Source organism: Leguminivora glycinivorella, chromosome 12, assembly GCF_023078275.1.
Source record: "Leguminivora glycinivorella isolate SPB_JAAS2020 chromosome 12, LegGlyc_1.1, whole genome shotgun sequence".
NCBI classification, from domain to species: domain Eukaryota; kingdom Metazoa; phylum Arthropoda; class Insecta; order Lepidoptera; family Tortricidae; genus Leguminivora; species Leguminivora glycinivorella.
The window spans coordinates 18,488,781-18,515,187 of record NC_062982.1 but is presented as its reverse complement, the minus strand read 5'-3'; the positions used below and the strand labels follow the sequence as shown (position 1 = coordinate 18,515,187).

Genomic DNA, 26,407 nt, shown 5'->3' with positions numbered 1-26,407 from the left:
AAAAAAACTTGTGCATTAAAAAATGTAATATGTATGAAAAAATGGTATTTAGAAAATCACGTTCCTCTTTGAATAAATGAATGTGCTAAATAAAACGCATTTTATTAACCTGTAAATTATACTCCTGAAAACAATGTTTAAATCAACTCATGATACGATATTGTACTCGTGATACAGGTATACGATCATAACATAAGTATCCTGAGTTGATTTAAACATTGTACATAAATATGGTGGGTTTAAAAAAGAAAAACTATTTTTTTTTTTTTTAAGTTTATTTAATAATAATATACATACTGGCATAGCTAACTTAAAAAGTAAAGTAGGTGTTTACAAATTAGTTCAAAGTTTCCTTTAAAATATCACTATATAACTATATTTAGAAAAATGAAGCATGTCCCCACGCAAGTGTGTGAATATTGTCTTTTAATATTACTCGTTTATCATCATTCGAAGATAGTGCTACTTTCATTGTTTTTAATATTTACACAAGCTCTTCGATGTTTTATTAACTTTGGTAATTCTATAAATCTAGACGCTCTAAGAGGATTATATTTGTTTATGTTTATCTCGAGATATAAGTTTCGTAGAAAGCTCCAGCCACTGTCCCGTTCTTGAAATTCATCAATTTTCGTGCTCAATGTGTTCAAAATGGTTGAAAATATTTCTTTAAATTCGTAACTCTGATGTAAAATGATATTTTGCGTAGCGAATGATTTAATTTCACATGCTTCATTTTTCGGCAAACCAAATTCAGCAAACAGTTCAAAGTTAACCTTTATAGATCCAAAAGCAAGCCTTCTCGCTTCGAGAATATGTTTAATATGTCTACGAAGAGCGCACAGAAACTTTACCGGTGAGTCATGGAGGCTACTCTCTGGTCCACGCACTCTGTATGATGCTATTCTACTACGGAAAGCGCTGCTTATTTTTTCAATATCAGGAGTTAATTGAACAGAGTTATTATTTTTATGCAAGTTAGTGCGCAAGTGAGCAGAAAAGGCTTTACTTGGAATACTTATGTCACACACTGAACAAAATATGGAGCTATTATGAGGCATTTTGCCTATTGACATAGGAATAGACTAAATTAGACGTAAAAAAGATTAAAGATTATTGGCTTTTTTTATCTGGGAAAAAGGTTCCTTCATCTGTAAAGTCGTCCTTACAACGCTTTAGAATCTTATTTATTCCATCTACTATATCCGAAACGGAATCCACACGATATTTAAAATTAACCAGCGCTTTCTCCCAACGGGCTTCAGATGGAACGTTTTGAATATCTACTACGTTATACAGTTTAAGATCAATAAAAAGATCACCGGTTAACGAAGCTGTGCGACGCACGTAGCCGCCTGGGACGCGACGTATCAGCACGGACGACAGAGAGTTGGCAGCGGATGCTCGACGCTGGGCTTCAACATGTCCTTCGTCACCCCAGTTTGAAAACCAGCCTGGCTTACAATCAGGTGTCTCTTTCTTCGACTTGGTTGTCGTACTGGAATATTAAAAACTTATTTATATTATCGAATACAACAAAATATAATTAGTTAATTAGGTAAGTACTTAACATTTAAGAATTTAAATACTATGGTTTAAAATGTTTAGATTCAAAGGCTAATTACAATTAGTTAAGTAAATATATGTATTACATATAAAATAACTGAATTGAATTAATTACCTTTTAGTTTTGTCTTCTTCATCAAGGTCAGTGTCACTGTCCTGCAACGTATCAGTTATTAACACGGACGATGCGTGCTTTTTCACAGTTTTCTTTGGTTTGATCTTCTTGCTGTAATATTAAAAACTTTATATTACTTCCAGTTCTCATAAATAAAGAGAAATAAATAAAAAGTTCGCATTTGTAGACAAGTTTTCAAACACAGTTTTAATTAATTACCTTTTACTAGCACATTCTTCGACGACGTTTCTGTCCAGCGACCAGCCCGCGTCACGTTTCGGGATCTGAGAAGCGTTTTTCCTTTTGGTTGTTTTCTTCTGAGTCCTACAATACATAGTGATTATCCATCAGATCATTAATAATAACAAAAATTAATAATAAGTCAATAAAATCTTAAATTTAATTAAAATACATACTTTAATGATCCAGATTCATCCTCAGAGTCGAGGTCTTTCTTAGACTGGATTACATGGTACTCAAAGTCAGACCTGAAAATAAAAAATAAGATTCTGTTATGTTCAGTCGAACGAGATTTCACAGTTGTACTTGTACCTCTCTCCAGCGAGGGTTATAAATTTTAAGTTAAAGTTAATACCAATACGCACTTAACTCGCATAAAACTGCTACTTAGAAGGATACTTATCGGTAAATTTAATCGAGAACAAACATCACTCAACACCATATTCAGAATAGTTTATAGCTAAATAAAATATTACAAACTTACGAACATTGTTTCAAGGTGAATTTCTCCGTGTACGTAAAACTCGCACTGTAACACTTGCACTTGTTAGAAAATAGTACAGGAAATGAATAAGCCAGGGGTTTTATTAATAAAACGAAACTGACGTAAAGTCATGAGTTAACAACCTAAAAGCAAATTATAACTAACATAAACTACAACAATTGCAAAAATACAGTAAGAAACCAATATAATACAAAGGTTGATCATCACTGTAATATAATATTCAACTCAGCTAATTATTGAAAAACAAAAGTGTAATATTTCTTTTGTCGGAAACAAGATCCGCATAACATAAACGAATGTCGCCGCGTTAAGACCGCGTTCAATGTGCAAGCTATAATAGCTAATAGCTATACTATATTTTGTTACTACGAAGTTATAAATAGAGCATTTAATAAATTAAAATTACAACAGTTCGAGATTTCAAGCCGGGTGCATTATCAGTTTCAAAATCAGAATGGTATGTATTTTACTTTTATTATATTCTGGTATCTTTGAGTACTTTTATTTGGTGTTGAAATATATTTAACTTGATATTTTTTTTTTTTACAGGGCTCGCAACCTATTAACCACGCTGCTGAAATGACTGAAACCACACCATTTTATTCGCAAGTTTGTGAAAAACCGAATGATCCGCTCAATTATTCTCAAGACATGGATGCGTACCTGAAATACCAGGATTTGCTCCTGAATCCATCTTTAGAAATTCCATTATCAGGTACACCAGCAAAAAGTCAGAAGAAAATCGCTAAGAAAGGAAAGAGGAAAATAAAAGAAATGGGTTTAAATTCCCATGTCATCAGAAAGGTTACAAAAGGAAAGCGTCTGATTAAAATCAGTATATCCGATTTGGAGCAATCAAATATCGAATCTAATGGGGTTACAGTACAATATGTTGTTCAAGATGACTATGATGAGTTATTAAATGCAACTGAAGGTCTGGTAGAAAAAATTGTAAAAAAGTTGAGTGAAGTGAGTAATTATTAGAAAATTTTATGTTATAAAATGTACTTTACTTTTTAGTTAGTCGTCGTGCTTGTAATATTTCTCATTACTTAAATAAAATGGTTTCATGATAAATTAATTGTTTTATTTTTAACATACTAAAACATAGAGAATAAATACGATATTATTTTTAGAGTTTTACCACTCACAATATAGTTGAAATATGTATACTGAGATCTATTTTATATCAAAACCATTTATAATTCATGTAAATCGTGATCATTTTATAAGATAAACATAGCGAGTGAGCAACCAGGTAAACTGACTCAAATTACAACTAAATGAGTGATTGCAATTTCATCACACTGTTCGATGTATGCCATGATTTTAATATAATCAAAATTTGAACCTTATATATTTATGAAAAGTTCTGCTTTGCAAAGTGCAGTATATGACATACGCTAGCCTTTAATTTATACTGAACTCTTTGTTATGGGTGTCAAAGAAGATCATATTTTATATACGTTATTTTAAACCATATATTACAAAATTCGTAGTAGATATGACGTGGGAGTACGTAATCCGAAACAGCCAATAGCATAACTGGGTCTACATCACACTTATAAAGTTTTTACAATGTTTCATATAAATAAAAATGGTGATGTGTAGTATGTCGGGTTGTGACGACCGACAACCTCAACACGTAAACCATTCCTTGGCTTGGCCAACCGAGGCATGTAGTGTTGAATTCGAGACTTGGGGATCTCTGTATTTACGCGGTCGATAGATATGGAATCCCATACCCGGAGGGGGTCAAACTCAATCGATGCATGTAAAACGCGACTACACCAGAGTTCACACTTTGGGGGTCCATTCGTGTTCTGCGACGCTGACGAGCTGATCAGACACGTTGTGTGTAAACGCCACTGTCAATCGAGCAAACGCTTGAGAGAGACCACATCTGAGATTGGCCACCTCGGAGAGTGTGTTGCGTTAAGCTTTTGCTATTTAATATCATACCTAACTTAACTTTACGGCTTACATTTTCGGACCATTTAACAACGAACACCATACTTCATCTGTTTCAATCAAATGAACGAATCCGAAACGTTAAGTTAAAAATCTTAATGGAGGTTTGAAATCTTGTCTAACCAGAAAATCTGATTGCGCTTTTACAGTTCACAAGTTCTAATTCTAAATATGCAATCGTAAACCTTGTGTGCTTTTTAAACCATCAGAAAACCTATTGAGAGTTTCAAATCATGAGAAAGCCGATTAGGAGTTTTAAATCATCTGAAAACCTATTGAGAGTTTCAAATCATGAGAAAGCCGATTAGGAGTTTTAAATCATCTGAAAACCTATTGGGAGTTTTAAATCACCAATAAACCTGAGTACGAGTCCTAAATATGAAGTGATATTGGGAGTTTTCAAATCTTTGATTTGAAACTCCCAATAATCACCTACTGTGTTTTTACCCATACTGAAATAGTACATTACGATACAAGTGCGTAAAAAAGGAAGTTCGAAACGAGTGGCGATAAATTAAAACACGACCGAAGGGAGTGTTCTAAATTGACACGAGTTACGAATTTCCTTTTCGCACGTGTATCGTACGACGTTTTTCAGTACAAATGAGCCTCCCGCACTAGTGCGAGAAGTAGTTCATTATATGGCAGGTCGAAACTTCATCTGTACTGAAAAACGTCATACGATACACGAGCGAAAAGGAAATTCGTAACTCGTGACGATTTAAAACACTCCCTCCGGTCGTATTTTAATTTATCGCCACTCGTTTCGAACATCCTTTTTTACGCACTTGTATCGTAATGTACTATTCTTGTGTGAGATTTAACTCATGGCAGTAAATAGCCAACCATAATCAATTCCTACCAACCGCCACAGTTAAACGGTACTCATAAAACCAGACCAAGCTAACTCTGCAGATTTTGTTAGCGCATACTGAGTGATATTTTAAACGTCATTATTTCATAGAAGTTTTGACATTTAAAAAGATACACGCACACTACGTACAGCTTGTAACTACTTATAATATAATAAAAGTACATATTTTAAATATTACGAAAACATACATTACGTCTTATAAGCTAACGTAAAGGGAACGCATACAGCTACCGGTATTTTTTTTATAAATTTACTACTTACTTATAAAAAAAATACCGGTAATCCGCTCAAAAACCCCACAAGTTGTCTATCAAAACGAACAATCAGAACAAGGGCAGACGCACAATTTATGCAAACTCAAACAAGCAACTTAACTCAATTCAAACAGTTTCACAATGGCCATTTCCTTAAATCACATTAGGAGTTACGTCACTAAGCGGACCAGCAATTTGTATGAGCGCACTGACTTATATATTGCTTGAGGACGTGGCATACGGGCACTAAAATGGTTCAACACATTAACACCGCTCGCTAAGCACGAATAAGAATTTCTCCGAACGTTTCAACCGGTTTGACTTTGGTGACAACTATTTTACGTGAATCCCGTAAAAGTATCACATGAAATGTGTTAATTTTACCAGAAACGAAGACAGCTTATGCTCCTCTTACGGGATTCGGGTAACAATGCTGCCAACAAAGGTCAAGCGTTTGAAACGTTCGGAGAAATGCCCGAATGCGCGTCAAACGTACCTACAGTCTATCGCTCACGTAAAGCTCATCAACTAATTGCGTTGTAGCATTCGACCAATGCGCACGAGAATTTTCAGTGGAAATTTTATCACTTGTGTTGTGAGTCCGATCAACCAACATGCACAGGATAGTAACTGGCATACCATCGCCTCAACAGCGAACCAAACCATGAATAGCCTTGTCCTTACTTTAGAAATCATTGTCTGAGCGCAAGTGGATCAGAACAATGGTGGTTGGGAAACAGAACCTAGGGCATTGTCGGCTTGACAATGCTGAACATTGACCTGGTTAGGCAGGTCTTTAATTATGGCTTTTTTGATCAAATTTTAAGTTGCTTTTTAGTTTCATGCGTGATAAGTATCGGTTGCTTGTTATGAGACAATCTGATCGCTGTATGAAATGGAATCCACAACAATTTCTTATCGTATATTTTAATTCTCCATCGTCGGTATCAATTTTTCCAGTATATCTATGAAGAGTATTAAAAAGTGACGTGAGTTTTATATTTTGAAATTTTCCCAATTGGAAGTTACTTAAAAGGATTCCAAACAAAATTGTCACACATTATATTTATTCTACTCTAGTAAGGACGTTTTTAACTTTCAAATATACTTAATCCACCAAAAGTCACCATATCAAAAAATGACAAAAAGATAATCACAGTTTATGTACTCGTCCATACAACTCCAATTGAACATCATCCTCGATTTTGAATTTTACAAATGCCAAACCGGATTCTTATTTTCCCTTGTATTGTCAAAAATTTGCCTTAATTTCCAAGACTTTTATCTCCATATCAATACGCATTGTATTTGATAGGCCATTATCAGTATCGCAATGATCGTGGCAGCCAAAAAGACGGTCACGGTGTCCACTGTCGGAACTTCTCATACCCACTCCATATGAGCACTTTCCACAATTTTGGATTTTATAAATTCCGAACTAAATGCCCTTTTTTCTTACTTTACAATATACCACTTGTTTTCCCTCGACTTCTTATAAATTGGCCTTTAATTTCCAAGATTTTTATCTCCATATCAATTCGCAATGTATTTGATAGGCCATTATCAGTATCGCAATGATCGTGGCAGCCAAAAGGCCGGTCATGGTGTCCGCCGCCGGAACGAGTTGGCCAACTCAGGCGCATGGCGCGTAAAATCGCCGGCGAAATATCGAAATTGTCGACCGAGAGCTTCCCCAGACGATGTTTAAGTAAGAAGTTGCAAAACAGAGGAAGTTTATAGGAAATCATGAGTCTGTATAGGTTGTTTGATTATTATAGACTATTGTCGTTGTATCTATTGTCGTATAACAAATTGTCGTTGTGCTTTGATAAGTAAATTGAACAAAAATATATCAAAACTTATAATAGTTATTTGTTATACAAGGGGGCAAAGTTGTATTTTAACGCCGAGTGTGGAATTGAAAAACGAGCAAGTGAAAGGATTCTATAGTTGAACCACGAGCGAAGCGAGTGGTTCGAGAATAGAATCCTGAACTTGCGAGTTTTTTAACACACGAGAAGTGAAATACATTTGCACCCGAGTGTAACACAAAACTTTTCCCCTCACTACAGCGAGGAAACTTCAACGCAAAAAATGCGTTTATCACTGCTTCCAGTAGTCCACAGGTGGTAAATCATCTTTATTACTAGATTCACCTACTTTTATCAATTTATCAATTTTAAAGCAGTCAATTTGATTTTATTCAAGGTCAAATTACTTTACCCACTAGTGGATAAAATGCGTTTTTACCCGCTGGTATTAAAGGACAAAACACGTGTTTCCGAGCTAGTGAGGGGAAAAATATGTAAATAAATTGCTATACTCCGAGACACCTACTACGTCTTTTGTGGGAAAAATGCAACGCAATAAGGTTGACTTCCCGTCAAAAAAAAATTAAGTTCGTACCTTGTTCACTGACAAAATTTTTGTGCCAATGAGCCAATGTGAACTGCCTAACTAAATTATGAGTTTTTATTTGAGCTATCAGTCGCTTTTCAGTTCATTAAACACTACAAAAGTCAGAAATTACATTAAAAGTCTCAAAAAATGCTCAAGTCTACAAACAAAGAGAGAAGTTTCTTCTAGACGCACAGACTAATAATAATAACAATTTATTGGCAGCAATCGATGATAGTAATCGATCCCGATCCCGCGTTGAGTCGATTACAAACAATAAAAAGTAATATCTCACTTTAACATCCATAATATAAAACTGCCAATTACAAAACGATATCAATACCATGAGGAAGTTTAGAATTCGATTTATTTGTCGATTGTTTTTTTAATGGTGCTCTGATTTTTTAAACCTGTTACGCGTTGAGCTGTGTTATTCTAACGAATGAACTGTTATTTTTGCAGTTTTTCAGCAATTTTTTTAAACATTTTTTGTAACTGAAAAAGTTAAAGAAACCGTGGCTCGATTATCAGATGTCTCAACTCAACTCACCAAACCGATCCAGTCCGATAAGCAAACGGTCGCACGGAATTATATTCCAATTTGGCCCACTCGGTACACATTCAAATTGCGGTGCAGCACGCGAGAGGAAACAGATATTCGGGCTAAGCTCTGTCGTAACTCGTCCATAAATCATTGCTTCTAATTTGTTTTTAAAGGTTTCTGGAAAGATGTAATCGGTATTGTACCGTCCTCTTTCAAATGGAGTTACCAAGAGAGGTAACAGTAGTTAAGAGGCCGCACGGCTATTTGTCACCGGCACAAAGGGAAGGAAACAAAGCGCTAACGACCCTCTAATGTGGCTTAATTAATTGACATTGTTCGTAATTGGCCAGCTTTGTCGACGGTTAAGAGGTTTTGACTCTATTTACTGATTTGGACAGTGTCAATTGTTTTCGAGCGTCATGAAAGCGTTTAAACTTTAAGCGGTTCTGAAGATATATCGTGAGTTTTTGACGTGTAGAAAACTGAGGTTTAGGGTATAAAGAATCGAACGTCAAAAACTCATGGTCCGGGCCAGGTTGCACTAGCCGTGGTCACGGAAGACTGATGTCCCAGCAAAATGTCATTTTATAATGTACACTTGTACAGTCAGGTGCAAAAATATACATACATAAGTACATACAATCACACCTGTATCCCATAAAGGGATAGGCAGAGCACATGAAACTACTAAAGCTTGAGTGCCACTCTTGACAAATAAGGGGTTGAAAGGAAACGAAACTGTGACATTGCAATGACAGGTTGCCAGTCTCTCACCTACGCCACAAACATAATTATGTATCGAACAAATATACTCTTATTGTACAGGAGAAGATGCTACGGGACAATAATTATGTTTGAGTAAGACGTTTACACTCTTATTTACAAATTTCATTATTTCAAGTCTTGCGTGTTTATTGTTCGACGATTTCATTATAAAATTACACATATTATAAGGCTATTATTACATATTTGCAATCTAAAAGATGAATGGAATATTTTGCATCGGACCAAAAATTAATTTTAATACTAAATACATGATTTTATACTTTTATCTACTTGATATAGATTCTTATGCTTGTTCCCGTTATTTCACGTCTACTTAACGAACCTTTCCATAAATACGCTGTATATTTCAATAGGCTGCTAATTGTACCATCTTCCACAAAATATACTGGTTCTAATAAACTAATAGTTACATATACAAAGTCTTCGTTCTTATGGGTCATAAATGTTTGTCATAAACATCTACTGGAGTATTGATCAAAGATATATTGCATGGGACCATGAAATAACGTCAATAACTTCATACTTACTTAATTTACTGGGCTACATGCATTGCGAATATTATAATCTTGTGTTTAGTTCGTATCGTTAATGATATAACATTTTTAAATGAGAAATCTCAGTAATTTCACTATTGAGTTTCATAGCAAGAATGGAGGACTTGAGGAGTAATATAATAAGCCGTGTAAAAATAACAAATTCTTTCACCGACGACAATTTTGTTTTTCATGAAAAGATTTCTTTATTTGTCCTCTATCTAAATCGAATTAATTTTTAAGTTTCGTCTCAAAATTTCACAACAAACAATTGATAATGCCACTTTCAAAGGAAAACGTATTTGTCCAAACCAAAAATCTGCCATCCGACTTCTAGACTACACGCAGTGGCTACTACGATCCCGTAACTCACTCGGCACTCGATCGTGACGTAACTAGTGCTGTTCACACGTTTTTGCCGCGTCCGCCATCAATCATGAGGCCATTACTCGTAACTACCGCTGGCGGCTTTTGTTTTAACCTGAGTACGGGGAATATGGCTTTAGATGGATTTAGAGCTGTTTAATGAATAGTAACACTGGTCATTTTAGTAGCTTTATCCTTAAATTATTATTCTTACTTTGGTTGAAACAACTTTGGTTGCGAATTAGTAAACTCAGTTTTTTCCAACATTTTCGAATTTAAGAAGTTTGTCATTTATAAAAGAGGTACAATCTTCTTCGGAACAATCGACTCGTCAATAATATTTCACTTCCAAACTGGGTGTGTGGTCGTTTTTCAATATTCAATAAATATTTAAATAGTAAGAATCTCATTATCTAATGATAAATATCTACTTTAATATTGCGATAGTACGCTGGTTTGATTTCAGCCTCGGGCATTAGACCTTTATACCTTTTTGTAATATCAATTTTTTTATCGAATATAACTTATTACTGGAATCATACTAGATATCACCATTTAAGGGGCATTCCACGACCATGTCGCTTACGACATGCAATTCTTCTAATACTTATGAAGACGCTAAGAAAGCGAAGTTGTGTTTGACCACCTTTAATGACTTTGATTGATAAAGCTGCCATGCAAGGCAAAGCATGTCGTAGACGGCTTTCTCGTGTAATGCCCCTTAAACCTTTAAAAGCCATTATAGTATAAAACACTTTAAATTTCGCGTTTCGCACACATATTTAAAATCAGCATTATCTTCCGTGACCACGGCCAGTGCGCCCATTCGAATCATTGTAAAAAAAACAATGTTATTCAATCGCGTTCGACCAGTGACTTTAAATAAGCCTAGTACAAACCCAGTACCCCAATTCAAGCAATACCATAAAGAACCATTACCCATACAAAGGCGGTTGTCAATTTGTCCACAATTAACCGGCGCTGGCGCCGTTTGTATGCAGATGCGTCTATTCAGTCTTATAAGGTCTTTGCGGAATCCGATTTGGACGCTTTTAATTTCCTTTAGCTTTACTAATTAAGAGGAAATGCGGACGGAGAGTATTTAAGAGGCATTTCAATGAATGCAAGAAAAAGGATAAGTGACACTCGGTTTGATTTCACTAACCGATTAGGCCTGCCTTCGTTTCGATTTCTACTTTTTAAATAATGTTTCTTTGTTATATAAATACTTATATGTTTTTTGTTTACGCTTTTAAGTTAATGAAACTAAGCTAATTTGACAATTGTTATTTAATTGGAAAATCGGTACGAAAACAATACTCATTTAACATGCCAGAACAATTAAATTGCTACATAAAAATCTTGTGATATTCTTATCGTATAAACATTAATATTTTCTAATAAGTAATTACAGACACCTACTTAATCTAACTATTACTACTAATAATAAATTAGAACAATTTAGCACTTACTTAAATACAGATTAAATTTTCCAACGCGCCCTTGCGACAACCTTGATAAAAAACCTAATTAAAAAACTAGATCAAAACCCGGTTGATTTGGTGCAACGTTGAAACAATACTATTTGTTGGCAATCGTTTCCAATCGATTCGTCTCACCCGATAGTCGTCATCGCAATCGACTCCGTACTAGTTACAATTAATAGCTTATTAATGTTACGATTATTGATAAGTTAATTCAATCGATTATGGAGTCAATTTATTGTATTTGTCTTTTCGATTGATCGGTTGGTTTACCGATTAATCGAGTTTAATTGGACTGTTTTGCCTTGACCCGATTATCGATTAGCGCGTCTTCCATGGCGTATAGTGATGCAAATCGTATGTTTAATGATTATTGTTTTGAAACTGTCGCGAATGGTTGCGCACGATTATTGGAGCGTGGCCAAATAAACTAACTATATGTTACATGTCTTATACATTTGACTTGGGTATGCTACTACCTACTGGATTATAACTTGGCAATAAATAATATTGTTCTCATCTCTAAATCAAACGAGTGAAATTGAAACAAATCAAGTAATTGTCGGTGGAAAAAACAATTAAGTAGTATAACTTAATCTATCTTCAAGAAAACATCCATAAGACAGTGTACTTAAGCATTCCTAGTTCGGTTTATAAATCTATTTTCTGTAACAGTGTCAGTACCTAATCATAAAAGTACCAAAATCTACCTAACCAATCTAATAAATCAGTTTATGGGCAAAACTCACTCACTGATCACTTGCTTAATTCGTATCTAATAATAATAAAACCCAATCTACAATCGATACAGTGAAAAACCACCATGGCATTCTGTGGTAGATCATTAGGATTCCACGCGCAATCGCAGCGTCCGTACACTGTCTGATTAGTATTGCATAATATATTCGATTATTCCAGCTCTTGAACGAAAAACGTCTTATCTGTCTATAGATTTTGTAATAAAACATGTCCTTTTTTAATAAAGGTAGCATTTAAGCGCGCGTGATATAAAGTAAGCTATGATCTAAGTGCGACCAATTTGATGGAGAACCATTTGTATGTACTGTTATGTCCTACCGTTCGACGGGGTATCATAACATTGGATTGGATTATAAATATGTCTCATACAATTAAAACGGACCCATATAACCATAATCGGTCGCCGTTCCTACGCAAATCCTCCTATTTTGTGTACACACAGGTCTTCGGGTCTCAATGCTTAGTCGCAGTACGGTCGCCGTTTAGTCGAGGCGACCCTAATGGGGACGATTGGTAACAGGCACAAATGGTCACAGAAGTGACAGAAGTGTGCACTACGCGTGCACACATTGTTACCGTTTGGCGACTACTTTCCCAAAATCATTCGTTCATTTTATTCTTTTCAAATGGCGACTGTCAGAGACGTCAAAGTAAAAAAGAAATAAAATCATTTGACATTAAAATGTAATGGCGTAATAATTTGTTAAAGTTAAATATTGTTTGCATTTGTAATATAATGTGGGCTAATTACCATGGCCAATTCCAAACCATTACCATGGTCAAACTTTATAAACAATTAAATATGCCGTCGTACTCAGTTGTCCTCACTAAAGAAGATTTAAAAAAAATTGTAACGTGCGTACCGAGCTGCTGGGTTGTAAAGGATCGGGGATCATATTATTATGGTCTTCTATAGAGCAACTAGTATTTTGCGGCATTTCACAATTGACACTTGTTGTCGTCATTAATATTACTATCAACATTAATTTCAGCGATCTGTACTTCTTTTGTTAAGATTTTTGTATAGATAAGTGTCCACAAATTTGTAATGTTAAAGAGACATAAATAAAACGTAGTAGAGTAAATAATGTGTTTTTTTTGTAACCCAAACAAAATACTTGTAGATACGAGTGCGGAAAAGAGGAAAATCGATACGAGTAGCGATAAATTAATACACGAACGAAGGGAGTGTTTTAAATCGACACGAGTTGTGAATATCCTTTTCGCACGTGTATCGTACGACGATTTTCAGTACCTAAATCTAAGCTAAGAGTTTCGACCAGACAAGAAATGAATCATTGCTTGATTTGCTCGCACTACTGCGTTAAAAAAAGCAGCATCTGTACTGAAAAAAACTATCATTGCGCAACAGAAATTCTATTAATATCACAGTAAATACTCTATTTCATTTGATTCCTACTTTTATTGTGTAAAGCAACACTACACTTCATTTTTATCAATAAGAATTAAAAATTATATATTTAATACATTAAGTAGGTAACTATAAAGTGCTTATCTATTTGTATTATCATTCTGCACTTTTCTTAACTTTCCCACATTTCTATAAAATGTCGAAGAGTGCTTAAATGGTCGTCGTCGTTTATTATTATTTAATTCGCTCATATTTAAATGATTCAAAGCAACCAGTCCACAACTTCACAAGACAGTTTGAGAAACCTTCGTATTTCAGATTGTCATTTGCGGATACAGTGGTTTAGGAGCAGTTCGGTAATCAGACCTACACATGTGTGTACAAATTCTGTCAATGTCACTGTCAGAAACCGTTCTGACAGTGACAATGACAGCCACAAATTCGTCCACATGTTGTTACCGTTATGTGTGCAAACGTCGACTAATAAAGTGTCGTTAAAAGTCATTCTGACAGTGACATTGACAGCCACAAATTCGCACACATTTTGTTACCGTAACGAGTGCACACGACGACTACATTTTGTTATTGTATCAATACGGTCGCATTGTTTGCACGACGTTACCACGCGTTATGTCACATTTGACAGTTAGTTACTGATTTAAAGATTTTGCGACTGAAATGGTTGTATGGGGAGTCATGGATAATCTTTATACCTATATATGTATATAGAAAACACGCAGTAATACCAATTAAAGTAAAAGTGTACCCTAAAACTATTTTCAATTGCAGTTCTCAAGTAAATGTTAATAACTAAGTATACCAATGTACATGCTAGTTTTAGGTAATTTCAGTTATTATGTATAGGTATGTTAGTTTTGGGTTGTTTCAGATACCTCTTTGTTTAAATTAGTTAGTATATCCTCACTGAGATTGTAAGATTTCATAACGGAATTCTAGTTTCCTCGACTATCCATAGCCAATCAATGACCCGATGATATACGATTTCAATCATCGCCCGAGACTGCCAAAATTCGCTTCCGCATTGATTGATGGCTGAAAACCGAGCGCAATCGACTCACGTTACTCGAATGATCGGTAACACGAATAATCGATTGTATTCGAATGTCAGCCGCAATCAAAACATCTCGAGAACTGTACAGGTCACTGCTTCTGAACGCAAACTCAGGATGACAAGCGCTCGCGTTCTCTATGGTCCATCTCTGTTCCATTTTTGAAAAACATGCCAGTCAGTATACAACTTTAAAACTAACGCCACTAAGAATGAATTTAAATGCATTTTGCGTGCAAATGGCAAAGTTATGACGTTTAGAACTACCGTTGTGGAGGTCAAAATAAAAGTTATCTCTGTTATCTATGGTGTTCTCACGCCTGTTTGTGTGGGTTAGCTGATTGGATGAGTCCGGTTTGTCTATACCAACTATTTGTCAGCCAAATGAACCTGCAAATTGTTTATGGTATTTAAAATTGGTATTTCGAAGGACGTTAATTTGAAATCGGTGGAGCACTTTAATTTAAAATGTGAAAGTGACATCTCTGAGAAACGGGCTATTTTCAAGGCAGCAAGATGAAAAGGTTCACATTCACACAAGTAATTGACATTCCCGATACATAATTCATCATGCTTCGACCTCCTAATCAATTTGCGAATAGCAGAATTACACATTATTTACAAGTAACAATGTTTACTGCTGGCTTTTCAATGTTTACGTTTTAATTTGACGAAACAGTTAGAGACCTTCCATATTATACGGACATATTTATCTCGGTGCTTTCTTTTCAGTATCATCTAATCAGCGTTTTCGCGTATACTTACTTATTCCAGTCTTACTTATAATATTACGTCCCCTCGAACAAATAACTGAGGTCAATAGTTGCGTGTATTATGGCGACTCTCCAATAGTCAACTGTTAAAAAATTTAGGCAAGATTATACTCGTAGGTGCAGATATGGTGATCTTTTCAGCGGCGTTTTTTCCTTTTTTTCACGTACCCGGCAACCTAGCCCGATCGCGCTGCGGTAGGTAAACGCCGCAAAATAAGCAGAAAATCTGCAACACGCTTTTATCCCTCATTTATGGGGTCCTAATGGTGTTGCGGGTTTCTTTATGAGCCCTACTTTGTAGCCGTCTCGGTACTAAATGCTCGTTATAGTTGCGACGATAACGTAAGTGACGAATAAGCGATTTTATGGTGTTTACGTAAGAGTCGGTTCACTCGGTTTTTATGACAATGACGTTGATAAGGCGGTTTAGTGATCTGGCCCTATGTTGGGTGACCCTTTGACGTTATTCTTTTTACGATAGCGAAAAGGTTGCCTTTATTTTCTCAATACAATTTTGAGAGAGAATGTTATCGGTTGAATTTTTTATTCATATGTACAATATTTTAATAAGCGGACCCTGGCGCTAGGCCCAGAAAACGCTAGGTTGAAGAAGATATGTACAATATTTTATTTTGACACTATTTTTTAGCGATGAGTTCGAGTCATTGTTACCGATTAAATAAGCATTAAAGTTTGATTGAGTATGGTTGGCATCTTAATACAATTAAAAAACTTTATAAGCAAGGACTCGTTTTTATTTTACACTAAATATATTGACATAAAGAGTCTATTCATAGTATTAATTTATTACATCTTTGAGTCATAATAAAATACATTATCAATTTATCACCATATTCTAGAGCACAGAACATAAAATCAAGATGTTTTATAACCTATAAATAATGATTACGATAAACTAATGTTTGACACGCATAAAATAGGTCCAAAATGACGAAAAATGGGCAATTAAAAGGACCTACCGCGGAGATAGTTTAATTCATAATTAAATTACTTGAAAAGCTATAAACATGGAAATTCAATTTACAAAGGTGTAAATGTATTGTATCACTTTAACCTTTATTATTGTGGGAACAAAGTCAATAAAATAGAGTATGTTCATAAAATAGGTAGAATCTGGATGACACTTCTAAAATCACCTCTATGAAAAAAATCAATCCGCAAAAAGATACAAATATTAGATATAAGAGAATCAGTTGAGAGATACAGTTTGTAGATGAGACCATAACAACATTATGTAACAAGGAGCATTTTTTCCCACGCTAAAACGAAGATCATTAGAATTACTCTCTATTAGTTACTACATAATAGGTACGGACAGTCAAGTAACCGGTACAAAAATCTATGCAAATTTTATTTCCCCATCAATTTAATAAACATCATAAAGCATCGTTCAATAATGTAGCAAATATTGCCACAGCCCTCCTGTCAGTACATATTCGTGTCTGGCCGCTTGTCGCTGCCTAGGCGACGCGAAATTTATCGTTCTTGCCTTCAACTCTGCGCCTGCGACTGCCGGCAGCCGAAGTGACAATCGTTGACGCTAGGTGGCGCTCGAAACGCAGTCTGGCTCTGTCGCGCCGCTGCAGAAGAGCGATAGGCAGAGCTAGCTACAAAGCGTAAGCGGTTGTCACGATGACTAGGCAGCCTGCACATCCTTTACAAAACACAATCGAATACTTACACTTACATGTTGAAAATAAGTTCGATTATGGCGTGAGTTGGAAGTGAATAAACTGACAAGTCTTATTAAAATGATCGTATGTTTTTGCGAGGTTTTGTGCCTGCCTTGTTTTATTTTGACGTTGTACATGAAACTGATAGTAAATGCATTTATTTTTATTCTTACACCTATCTCAGTGTAACTGTAAAACTGGTTACTGTTGCAGATAAACTACCTACTTAACATGGTTTTCATGTAGGTAGGTGTTTAGTTTATCTTCTCGAAGGAGAGAAGTGGCATAATATAACTCAGACTGAAAATGTCACAATTATATTTTGGGATATTACAAAATTAGTACGTACATATTCTGAAAATCGTACATGAGCATTATCACATTCATAAGACTTCAATCACATACATTCCAATAAAAGCGTACCTAATCAATCTAATCATATAAAGTTCATTAAAATAAGTCTGCTATGTTTTTAAACCAACGATCCCACCAAATATCTCCACAAGTCCCTCTGACTAGGCATTGTTATTCTGTTATCTAACCATCAATCAATAGTCCCTAATAGCGCTAAAACACTTCCACTAATTCACCAACTAATCGATAGATGTCACTACACGTTGAACCTCGTAAATTAGCGGGACCTAACGAAGGCAATAAATGAATAATAATGAAAGGTGGCAAGGGCCATCGGGCAGAGGTCGGGTAACTTTAGCGAGGTCTTGCCTAACGTTGTTTATGGGAGGACCCAGGGTCCCTGCGGAAGAAGCTTAAGGTACAGATTTATTGTGCATTAAATGGTAAATACCTAGTAGAATTTTTTATTTGTACATAAAAATACTATCGCTCAATAAGTACATAATGTTACTGGAAGTTAGATCTATTTCACCAACAGGTCCGATCTGTCTCTTATTGTTGGACAAAAATCGACGACATGCAGATTGCGTAAGTTAAAGTATCTGAAATATAAAAACAGGGCCCAAGTAATAATTATAATAAATGCTCAAACTGTATTCTTGGCTTTTTTATACAATTGACCAGTTTTTGAACGACCATATACCAGTATAATAATAGTAGGTATATATACTCGTACACTATATACCTACTTAAAATAATACATAATTGCTTTGTTTGACTTTGTAGTAATTAAATCAGTAATTTTCATTGTTTTTACGAGTATAATTGCTATACTTTTAAGAGCTGATTGTTCCACAAGATACAGATGTATTTTTACGTGACCAAATCTATTTTTTTCGTGACCAAATCTATAATTATTATGTCAATTACAACCCATAACACCAGATCTTTATTTATCAAATTATAACTCCTACAACAAAATGCTACACGGTACTTATGTTACTCTAAAAAACTGAGAAGATTTAAAAACAATCATGTTTTAGGTCCAAGATAAATTGGTAACGACTTTGACAACGTCGCCGGCGCAATGTTTTTAGTGAGAGCTGTTTAGGAAATAAGCGAACGTTTTACTGTGTGTTTGAAACATTGTCTCCTGCTCGTTTATTTCTGTTTGCTTTCCAAATAAAATAAAATAAAATAAATGTTGTTTTCAATGTCAAATTTCGTTAAAATTATGACGATTACTTACGCTTACAGAGGTGGAGTTACCAAAATTGTTGCCAACGTATTTTGACATTTTTAACTCTAAACCACACTGACACCGAACCTGCGAGCTTACCAGCCGGCCTAGCCAAAATGACAATCGTTGACGCTAGATGCCGAACGAAACAGAAGAGCGATAGGTATAGCTGGGTATGTTTTTCCTACTCAGAATCACGAGCCCTTTTGATCTAGGACAAAAAACAAGAAACAGAAAAATGGTCCCTAATTTTCTTTTATTTTGCATACTTTTCCACTTTGTAACCGCTGTACAAAGTTTTTGTAAAATGGTAACGAAGTGGAAAAATTAAATTTAGAACGCTTTTTTTACCTAGTAGTATCGAATGAGCTCGTGATTATGAATAGGAAAATCATTAAATTTACCTAATTAATTTAGAAAAAAGTTTTTGATTCTTTTTTCGCGAAAATGCCCAGCTATGAAAAATATATTATCGTAAGCGTTTGTGCATTTGACTACGTACCCAGCTACTCTATATGGCATTTCCTTAACAAGCCTCGGACATATGATGCAATTAGTATAACGCATGCGCCGCCCTTATCTGCATTAATTGCAGCCCATTCGACGCCATTAATACTTGCGTTTACCTTAATCTACTGATCTTTCATAATAGATAATCTTGATATATATAATATTGTCGTTATTACGCGAGGCCAGCTAATGGACACTATTTTGGCACATCAAAGCCGATAAAAATAATCCTAAATGAGGTTGACATTTTACTTGATGCCATCATAAATTGGTATTATAATTATAGTGTGAATTGTGTGTATCGTCTTAAAATGTATGTATGTACGCCTGTAAAGGTAGAGTTTGGTGAGACTACTTGAGTAGCAAATATAACCTAATATGTAACCCATTCTCCACATGCATAAATAAATCATTTCATTTCATTTCAAATCTTTTTAGGGTTTTTTTATTTCACAACAAAATATCAAGAGCATATTCTCTGATGGATATTTTAGATTATTTTTCTTGTTCTTTAAGACTTGTTAATATTATTAATAAGTAAGCTCCAGAACGGGAAAAACAGACGTAGCTAAAACTGCCGCCAAGCTTAAATGGGACTGGGCGGGACACGTTTGTCGGATGCCGGATGCCCTGTGGGCCAAGATAGCCACACGATGGGTATCACAAATTGAAAGGCGTCGCGGTAGACCTCGCCAGAGATGGCATGACAAGCTTGACGCCTTTGACGAGGACTGGTGGGACACTTCAGGGGATAGGGATGCGTGGAGGAATTTGAGGGAGGCCTTTGCCCAACAATGGGACAATATGGGCTCTTAATAATAATAAAATCTCAAGTACAAATTTTGAATTTGTTGTGGCTCTCAGACTTCTTATTAAAAAAAAACCATTTTACACTTTAGTCACTCTCTATAGTATTGTGACACTCCCAAAAACGCAAACGTTTATAAATCGCAATAAAATTCAACTCACGCGCACCTAAGCTGGCATTGTTCGGTTCAAACGCTTAATCTATGACGCCCGGTGCATCCCACTTACTATTCAACGACGCGCGCGCAACTGTTTTGGCAATGCCTTTTACAACACATAACTAAGACACAATCCTATTTGAAAGACTGTCTAAATTCCACCTAATATAATAGCTAGGTATTTAATAGTTATTTGTTATACAAGGGGGCAAAGTTGTATTTTAACGCCGAGCGTGGAATTGAAAAACGAGCAAGTGAAAGGATTCTATAGTTGAACCACGAGCGAAGCGAGTGGTTCGAGAATAGAATCCTGAACTTGCGAGTTTTTTAACACACGAGAAGTAAAATACATTTGCACCCGAGTGTAACACAAAACTTTTCCCCTCATTATAGCGAGGAAACTACAACGCAAAAAAAGCGTATATCACTGCTTCCAGTAGTTCCACAGGTGGTAAATCATCTTTATTACTAATAGATTCACCTACTTTTATCAATTTGAAAGCAGTTAATTCGACTTTATTCAAGGTCAAATTACTTTACCCACTAGTGGATAAAATGCGTTTTTACCCGCTGGTATTGAAGGACAAAACACGTGTTTCCGAGCTAGTGAGGGAAAAAGTATAAAACAGTTCTTAGACTCATGATGCTTTTCGCGGTGGCCAAGTTTAGAACTGTCATAGATTATTTTGAAAATGAAAAAAATAAATATTTATATTTCAAGTAGGCATATTACAATGCGCATATGAACATCAAATAAAGCTACGCCGGCTCTAACCCTACGCTTCAGCCTCGAGAAGATTTCAGTCCCTCAGTTGTTTTAGAATTGAACCAAAATAGTTTCAGACTAATGTGGCAAAAAATGTTATAACTATAATAACCTTTGCCTGCGGCTTCGCTCGCGTTAGAAAGAGAAAAAAGCCTAGCCTATGTCACTCTCCATCCCTTCCACTATCACCACTTAAAAAAATCACGACAATTCGTCGCTCCATTTTGCCGTGAAAGACTGACAAACAAACAGACACACGCAGTGTGTCACACACTTTCCCATTTATGGATATCACAAGATTGTACAAAAAGGCGTTGATTCGTGCAAGATTATGTCGCCGTGAGATAGACTACCAGTCCATATGTCATTAATACAAAAATTAGGGTTTTCTGAAACGTTTTTTCTTAATATGAAATCGACTTCAATACGGATACGATTTGATTGGTGGATTTTGAAGTTTGCTATCAGAACGATCTGGCGCCTCAGTATCGCCGCCTGGCAGAAAAAACGATTCAGAAAACCTTCATTAGAAAAAGACGTGTAATCTATGTCACGGCGAGATACTAGCAGGTTAGTAAAGGATTACATATGATAAATTATAGATGTATAATACATATGTGCAACTTTTCATAATTAATGTGTAATTACCTAACTAGTCTATGTATAGATTAACCTATCGAATCCAGGTTATTAATTCTAGAACTTTATCGGTGCCTAACTGGACCTGAACATCCGGAGGTCATGTGACGATGGGAAAGTTTTGCTCCGATGCAAGTATTGCAAGTGTAATGTAATTTATATATAATTTATGATTATTTTCCACAGGCTAGCCTATTAATATAACCAAGTCGTTGGGGTCTTCTTAATGAAACTGTAGTTGAAATAGATTAGAAATTACTCGATTTGAAATGTATGCAGAGTAAAATACCCGGACATCTAAGACTAAAGAGCAATATGACTTGAGTTCTTGGGACCTAAAATAGTCTTACCTTGATTCGTCGTTATTAATACTACTGATGAGTAAATTATGTTTAACTCATTACCTTGGTATCTACCTACACAGAATTACAGTTAAACCAGAATGAGTAGTTAGGTCAAAAAGTGTGTCCACATGAGAGGTCATTGTTTGGGCTGGTGTCCCTCTCGCACTTACTGACAATGTCAACATTATTCAGTGACGTCATCACTGTCATACATTAGGGATACCAGTCAATTTTCAAAGTTACTACCAAATCTACTAATACCCATTTGAACATATTTTTTAATTATACAAATCTTTGATTTATTGGCATCAAAATAATTACATTATAATTATTTTCCAATTCTTTGAAATATATCGAAACCCTAGTTTGAATATAACCCTAAAATAATATAAGAAGTTATAAAGTCAGGTAATATACAGATAAAAATACTACTACTATGGTAACCTCATTAACACTGGCAACACGTGCGAGAGGGACACCAGCCCAAACAATGCCCTCTCATGTGGACCGTTTTCGCTAGTCTGATACGATCACCTTTCTGTCTCAGTGATAAGGTTCAATTTAGTATGGCAAAAAATGTGATTCCACAATCTAGTTTAATAGTTCTAAATCTATGGGTACCTATAAACTATCCTATATTCTCACATAACTACCAACCGACGGCATAAATACGAGTAGTTTATGCTGCCTGTGGGGTGGAAAACTTTCGATCTAACACTAACGTTAATATAAGATACGAGTACTTAATAATATATTGTAGAAACATGCAAATAAACAGATAAAGACGCTGTCAATAGGAATTGCGAACAATGTAAATAAACGGAATGGTTGAAATATTCATATTACAACACTCTTTTATTGTTTTTAATGGTCTAGGATCATGTTGTGATATGAATTGACTGATTAACACATTTTTAAGCCAGTATTTGATTAGTCAGAATGGGAATTAAAGGCATTTTGAATACAAGGTTTGTTTACATTGTTCGCAAATTCTGTTGACGGCTACTTTAGGTACATTTAAAACGATAACTCTAGCACAGATACCTGCCTATTTACATGTATGTCATTCTAAAAGTCTTCAATATTGGCAGATGCTTCTGGCGCGTCATTCAATGTGCTACCGATACCGCTGTCTGTAACTACACCAAAACGACCCAAACTTGTTAACCCAAACCGTTTCCGAACCAGTAGCCACGCCTTACATAACACAAGGTCGCAGAAACAAAGTGACCACCAGAGCGTAGCCCATTTCCACGGGAAATGACGTCTTAGGGTTTTCACTCTCGGGGCTACTCGGCGGCAGCCGGCCGTGTAAACGTGTCTTTAGGTCGCCAGGCTTCGGTGGACTTTTGATTTCTTTATCGAGCCGTAGTATTTGTATTTGGGACTAACAAATAACTAACAAATAGAATTCGAAGAGTGATAGTCTAAAATAAGACGCTGATTTATAGATCTGTCTTACCTAACCAATCTCCTAAGGACCCCATAGTCAATTTGACTCTCGAGACATTTGGTCTTAAAATAATCGCTATAAATCGATTAGTCGCATAGACAACGCCTGAATTATTTAGACCTCGTGTAACAGCTGGGTACCAAATTCAATAAGTCACATTTATTATCGTAAACAAATGCTTAATATTGCTGTTATAAGCCGTAAACGCGGCAATACTCATCTGTAAATTGTAAAATGAATGTATTTACTTAGGTATAATCGTTATACATATTTATATTTAATAATAGTTGGTAGGGTAATATTTAAAGACGTAATAGTTTTAAGTCATCGATAATTTCATAAATTACTGGGTTTTTGCCTTACTGTTACGGTTTTGCATAAGTAGTAAGCTCCTCCTTTATGTAATCATCAATAATATGGAGATATAGAGTTTATCCTAATGATTGGGTCACTTCATACAAAAGTTATACGAAAATTGAGTAATTTGTCTAACTTTGTGTTTCTTCTTTACAGAGCTTCTTCGGACGATCGTACAACAACCTCGGCTCCATCACGGAGTGCAAGAACAACGGCGAGTGCGTCATCAACAAGAAGAACAGGACCGCCTGCAAGGCCTGCCGCCTACGCAAGTGCCTTCTCGTCGGCATGTCCAAGTCCGGATCCCGATACGGCAGGCGGTCCAACTGGTTCAAGATCCATTGCCTCCTTCAAGAGCAGCAGCAAGCGGCGCAATCCAGATCGCCCCCCAGAGTGCCACAATCCCCCCACCATCTAGCCCCGCCATTCCCTCCTCACCTATTCCCCGGATTAGCCAGACCGAGGACAAAAGAAGAACTGGCTCTTCTAGGCTTGGATGAATACAAACCGCCCTGCTCCGGTAGCCCCGATTCTCATCGCAGTGGCTCGTCCCCTAGATTAGACGAGAAAAATAGAATCACACAGAGACAAGAAAGACCTCTCACACCTCCCCGGGATACGTTCATCCCTATGCCGTTAGCCAACATGTCCTTGCCCCACTTCCCCCACTCGCCGTTCCTTACCCCACCACCTTTCAGTCCGTTCGCCGCCAACCATCCGCTGCTATTCCCTCCAGGTTTCCACCCGCTGTACTCAAGGCATCTGCTTGACCACGCAGCTTTGAGGCAAGCTGCGGAAAATAATAATGATGTGAGAATTGATGACCACAACGCCGATTCATCGAAGCGATTCTTCTTGGATGAAATCCTGAAACAACAGCGGTCAGTTCAGCCGCCTCCTCAGGAGGAAGTGATTCCTGAAGCAGAGTTTGTGCCCACGCCTCCGGCTGAGCGGAGAACGAGCGAATCTCCTTTACAAGAAAACCCGATGGACTTATCTGTGAAATCTGACGGGCGGTCGAGCTCAGCGAGGCGAAGATCGGACGACAGCGAAGTGATAGCTCACGATCACGATGACAACCACTCGGGCAGCGGCGCAGGCTCCGCCAGCGAGGATGAAGACGTCACATTCCCCGAAATCAACAGGATTAAACTCCATCCTCTGGACCTTACCACCAAAGTCTGATTCGAAGGGATCTCCCTCTTGTGCCGTCGAAACCTTTAATAGCGTCAGTGAATAATTAAAGGCCAGTAAATCGGATTGTGATTTTAAAGATAAGTAGGACCAGACTTACGGCAGTTGTTTTGTGAAATTGTTATCGCTTGAAAGAGTCTATCCAAATACGTAATTTAAGTAGCAAGTAATTAAAATGTTATTGGTACTCGAACGGTATGTACAAAACGAATGTAAATAATATAAATTATTTCGTAAACTAAGCTTAGGATACTAGTTGGTTTTAATGATGTAAATGGAGACAGCTCCGTTATTTTTGTAAAAAGGAAATTCTTACGTATGTTTTTGGATAATTCGAATATAATTTATTCAATTGTAGTAGAATTTGGAGTGTTTTTTGTGAGTTTGAAGACTTCGGGTGCATTGTGAGCTATCCTATCCGTACTTTTAAGTTTTTTTTTATCAATTTTAAATATTATTTGTACAACTATACATTCCAATTGCTGTGCTAAAAATTGTATACTATTAACCCTTAGACCTCTGTCAGAGGCAGTATCGAATTATAAATTTATTAACGCGACCCAATGTTGGTTGCGATATGACTTAGGCATTAAAAGGGTAAAAACAATACAAATTTATTTATGCCAGTGGCAAATCGATGTAATCGAATCGTAGACTTGAAATTAGTGCGTAATTATATTAGTTAATATTTTCGTCACCGGCCAAAATAACTTTGTAATGTTTTAGATCAATACATTCCTGTATTTGCTCAATATTACGTGCGAAGCTTCGATAATGTACTCAAATGTAGTGAAATTAGTCACAAGACACATACTCATATATAATACTGTTGTGAGACAATAGGCTTGTTTGTTTGTTTGTAAATATAATTGTAGTTAGCGTGTTTTAATATCGAGATGTAGCGGAGCGTACAAAATAAAATATTGATGCACTCGACATTTTGTATTTTTTCATCACCTTCATATATTTAAGCCAATTTGATGAATATTACCAGTAAATAAAAAACCCGATTTTAGTGAAATCTCGTCTTCACTAGTTAAAACTATGTTACAGGCGTTACAGCCAGAATTCGGAGAAATAACTATTGACTAGGAGTCAAACACCCCAGTTCATACATGTGTACCTTACTTCATAATTTATGTAACATGTATTAAAACTGTAATAAGTAATTTATATTCAGGCTATACATGAATATAGTTTTAGTTAACCCTTAATAGGGCAGAAGAATTTTGGAAATTAGTCAAATTTGAATTGTGACAAATTGTCAAATAAAGTATAAAATA

General features: G+C 35.9%; 3 protein-coding genes across 3 annotated transcripts in view; 2 read left to right on the top strand and 1 right to left on the bottom strand.

The window, feature by feature from the left end:
* The window catches only part of LOC125231581 (knirps-related protein-like), a 124,265-nt gene extending 98,205 nt beyond the window's left edge, over positions 1-26,060 (top strand). The window contains exon 3 of the mRNA XM_048137040.1: positions 24,087-26,060. Coding sequence (XP_047992997.1) covers positions 24,087-25,115 — 1,029 coding nt within the window. The 3' untranslated portion in view covers positions 25,116-26,060. The remainder of the gene's footprint in view (positions 1-24,086) is intronic.
* LOC125231583 lies at positions 273-2,577 on the bottom strand. The gene is made up of 5 exons (XM_048137041.1): positions 2,410-2,577; positions 2,098-2,169; positions 1,901-2,005; positions 1,682-1,792; positions 273-1,498 (listed from the first exon to the last, which is right to left on the bottom strand). Coding segments are annotated over exons 1-5 (675 nt in total). The 5' UTR covers positions 2,412-2,577; the 3' UTR covers positions 273-1,113.
* LOC125231584 lies at positions 2,728-4,371 on the top strand. Its single transcript, XM_048137042.1, has 2 exons — positions 2,728-2,883; positions 2,976-4,371. Exons 1-2 carry the CDS (start codon positions 2,881-2,883, stop codon positions 3,408-3,410), a joined length of 438 nt encoding a protein of 145 aa, XP_047992999.1. The 5' UTR covers positions 2,728-2,880; the 3' UTR covers positions 3,411-4,371.
* Positions 26,061-26,407: the final 347 nt, after the last annotated feature.

Bases quoted from the DNA above. Each gene is read 5' to 3' on its own strand.
- LOC125231583 (XM_048137041.1), bottom strand. The intron at 2,006-2,097 runs GTATGTATTTTA...TATGTATTGTAG, and splicing joins GATGAATCTGGATCATTAAA to GACTCAGAAGAAAACAACCA. The intron at 1,499-1,681 runs GTAATTAATTCA...TTAATATTCCAG, and splicing joins GAAGAAGACAAAACTAAAAG to TACGACAACCAAGTCGAAGA.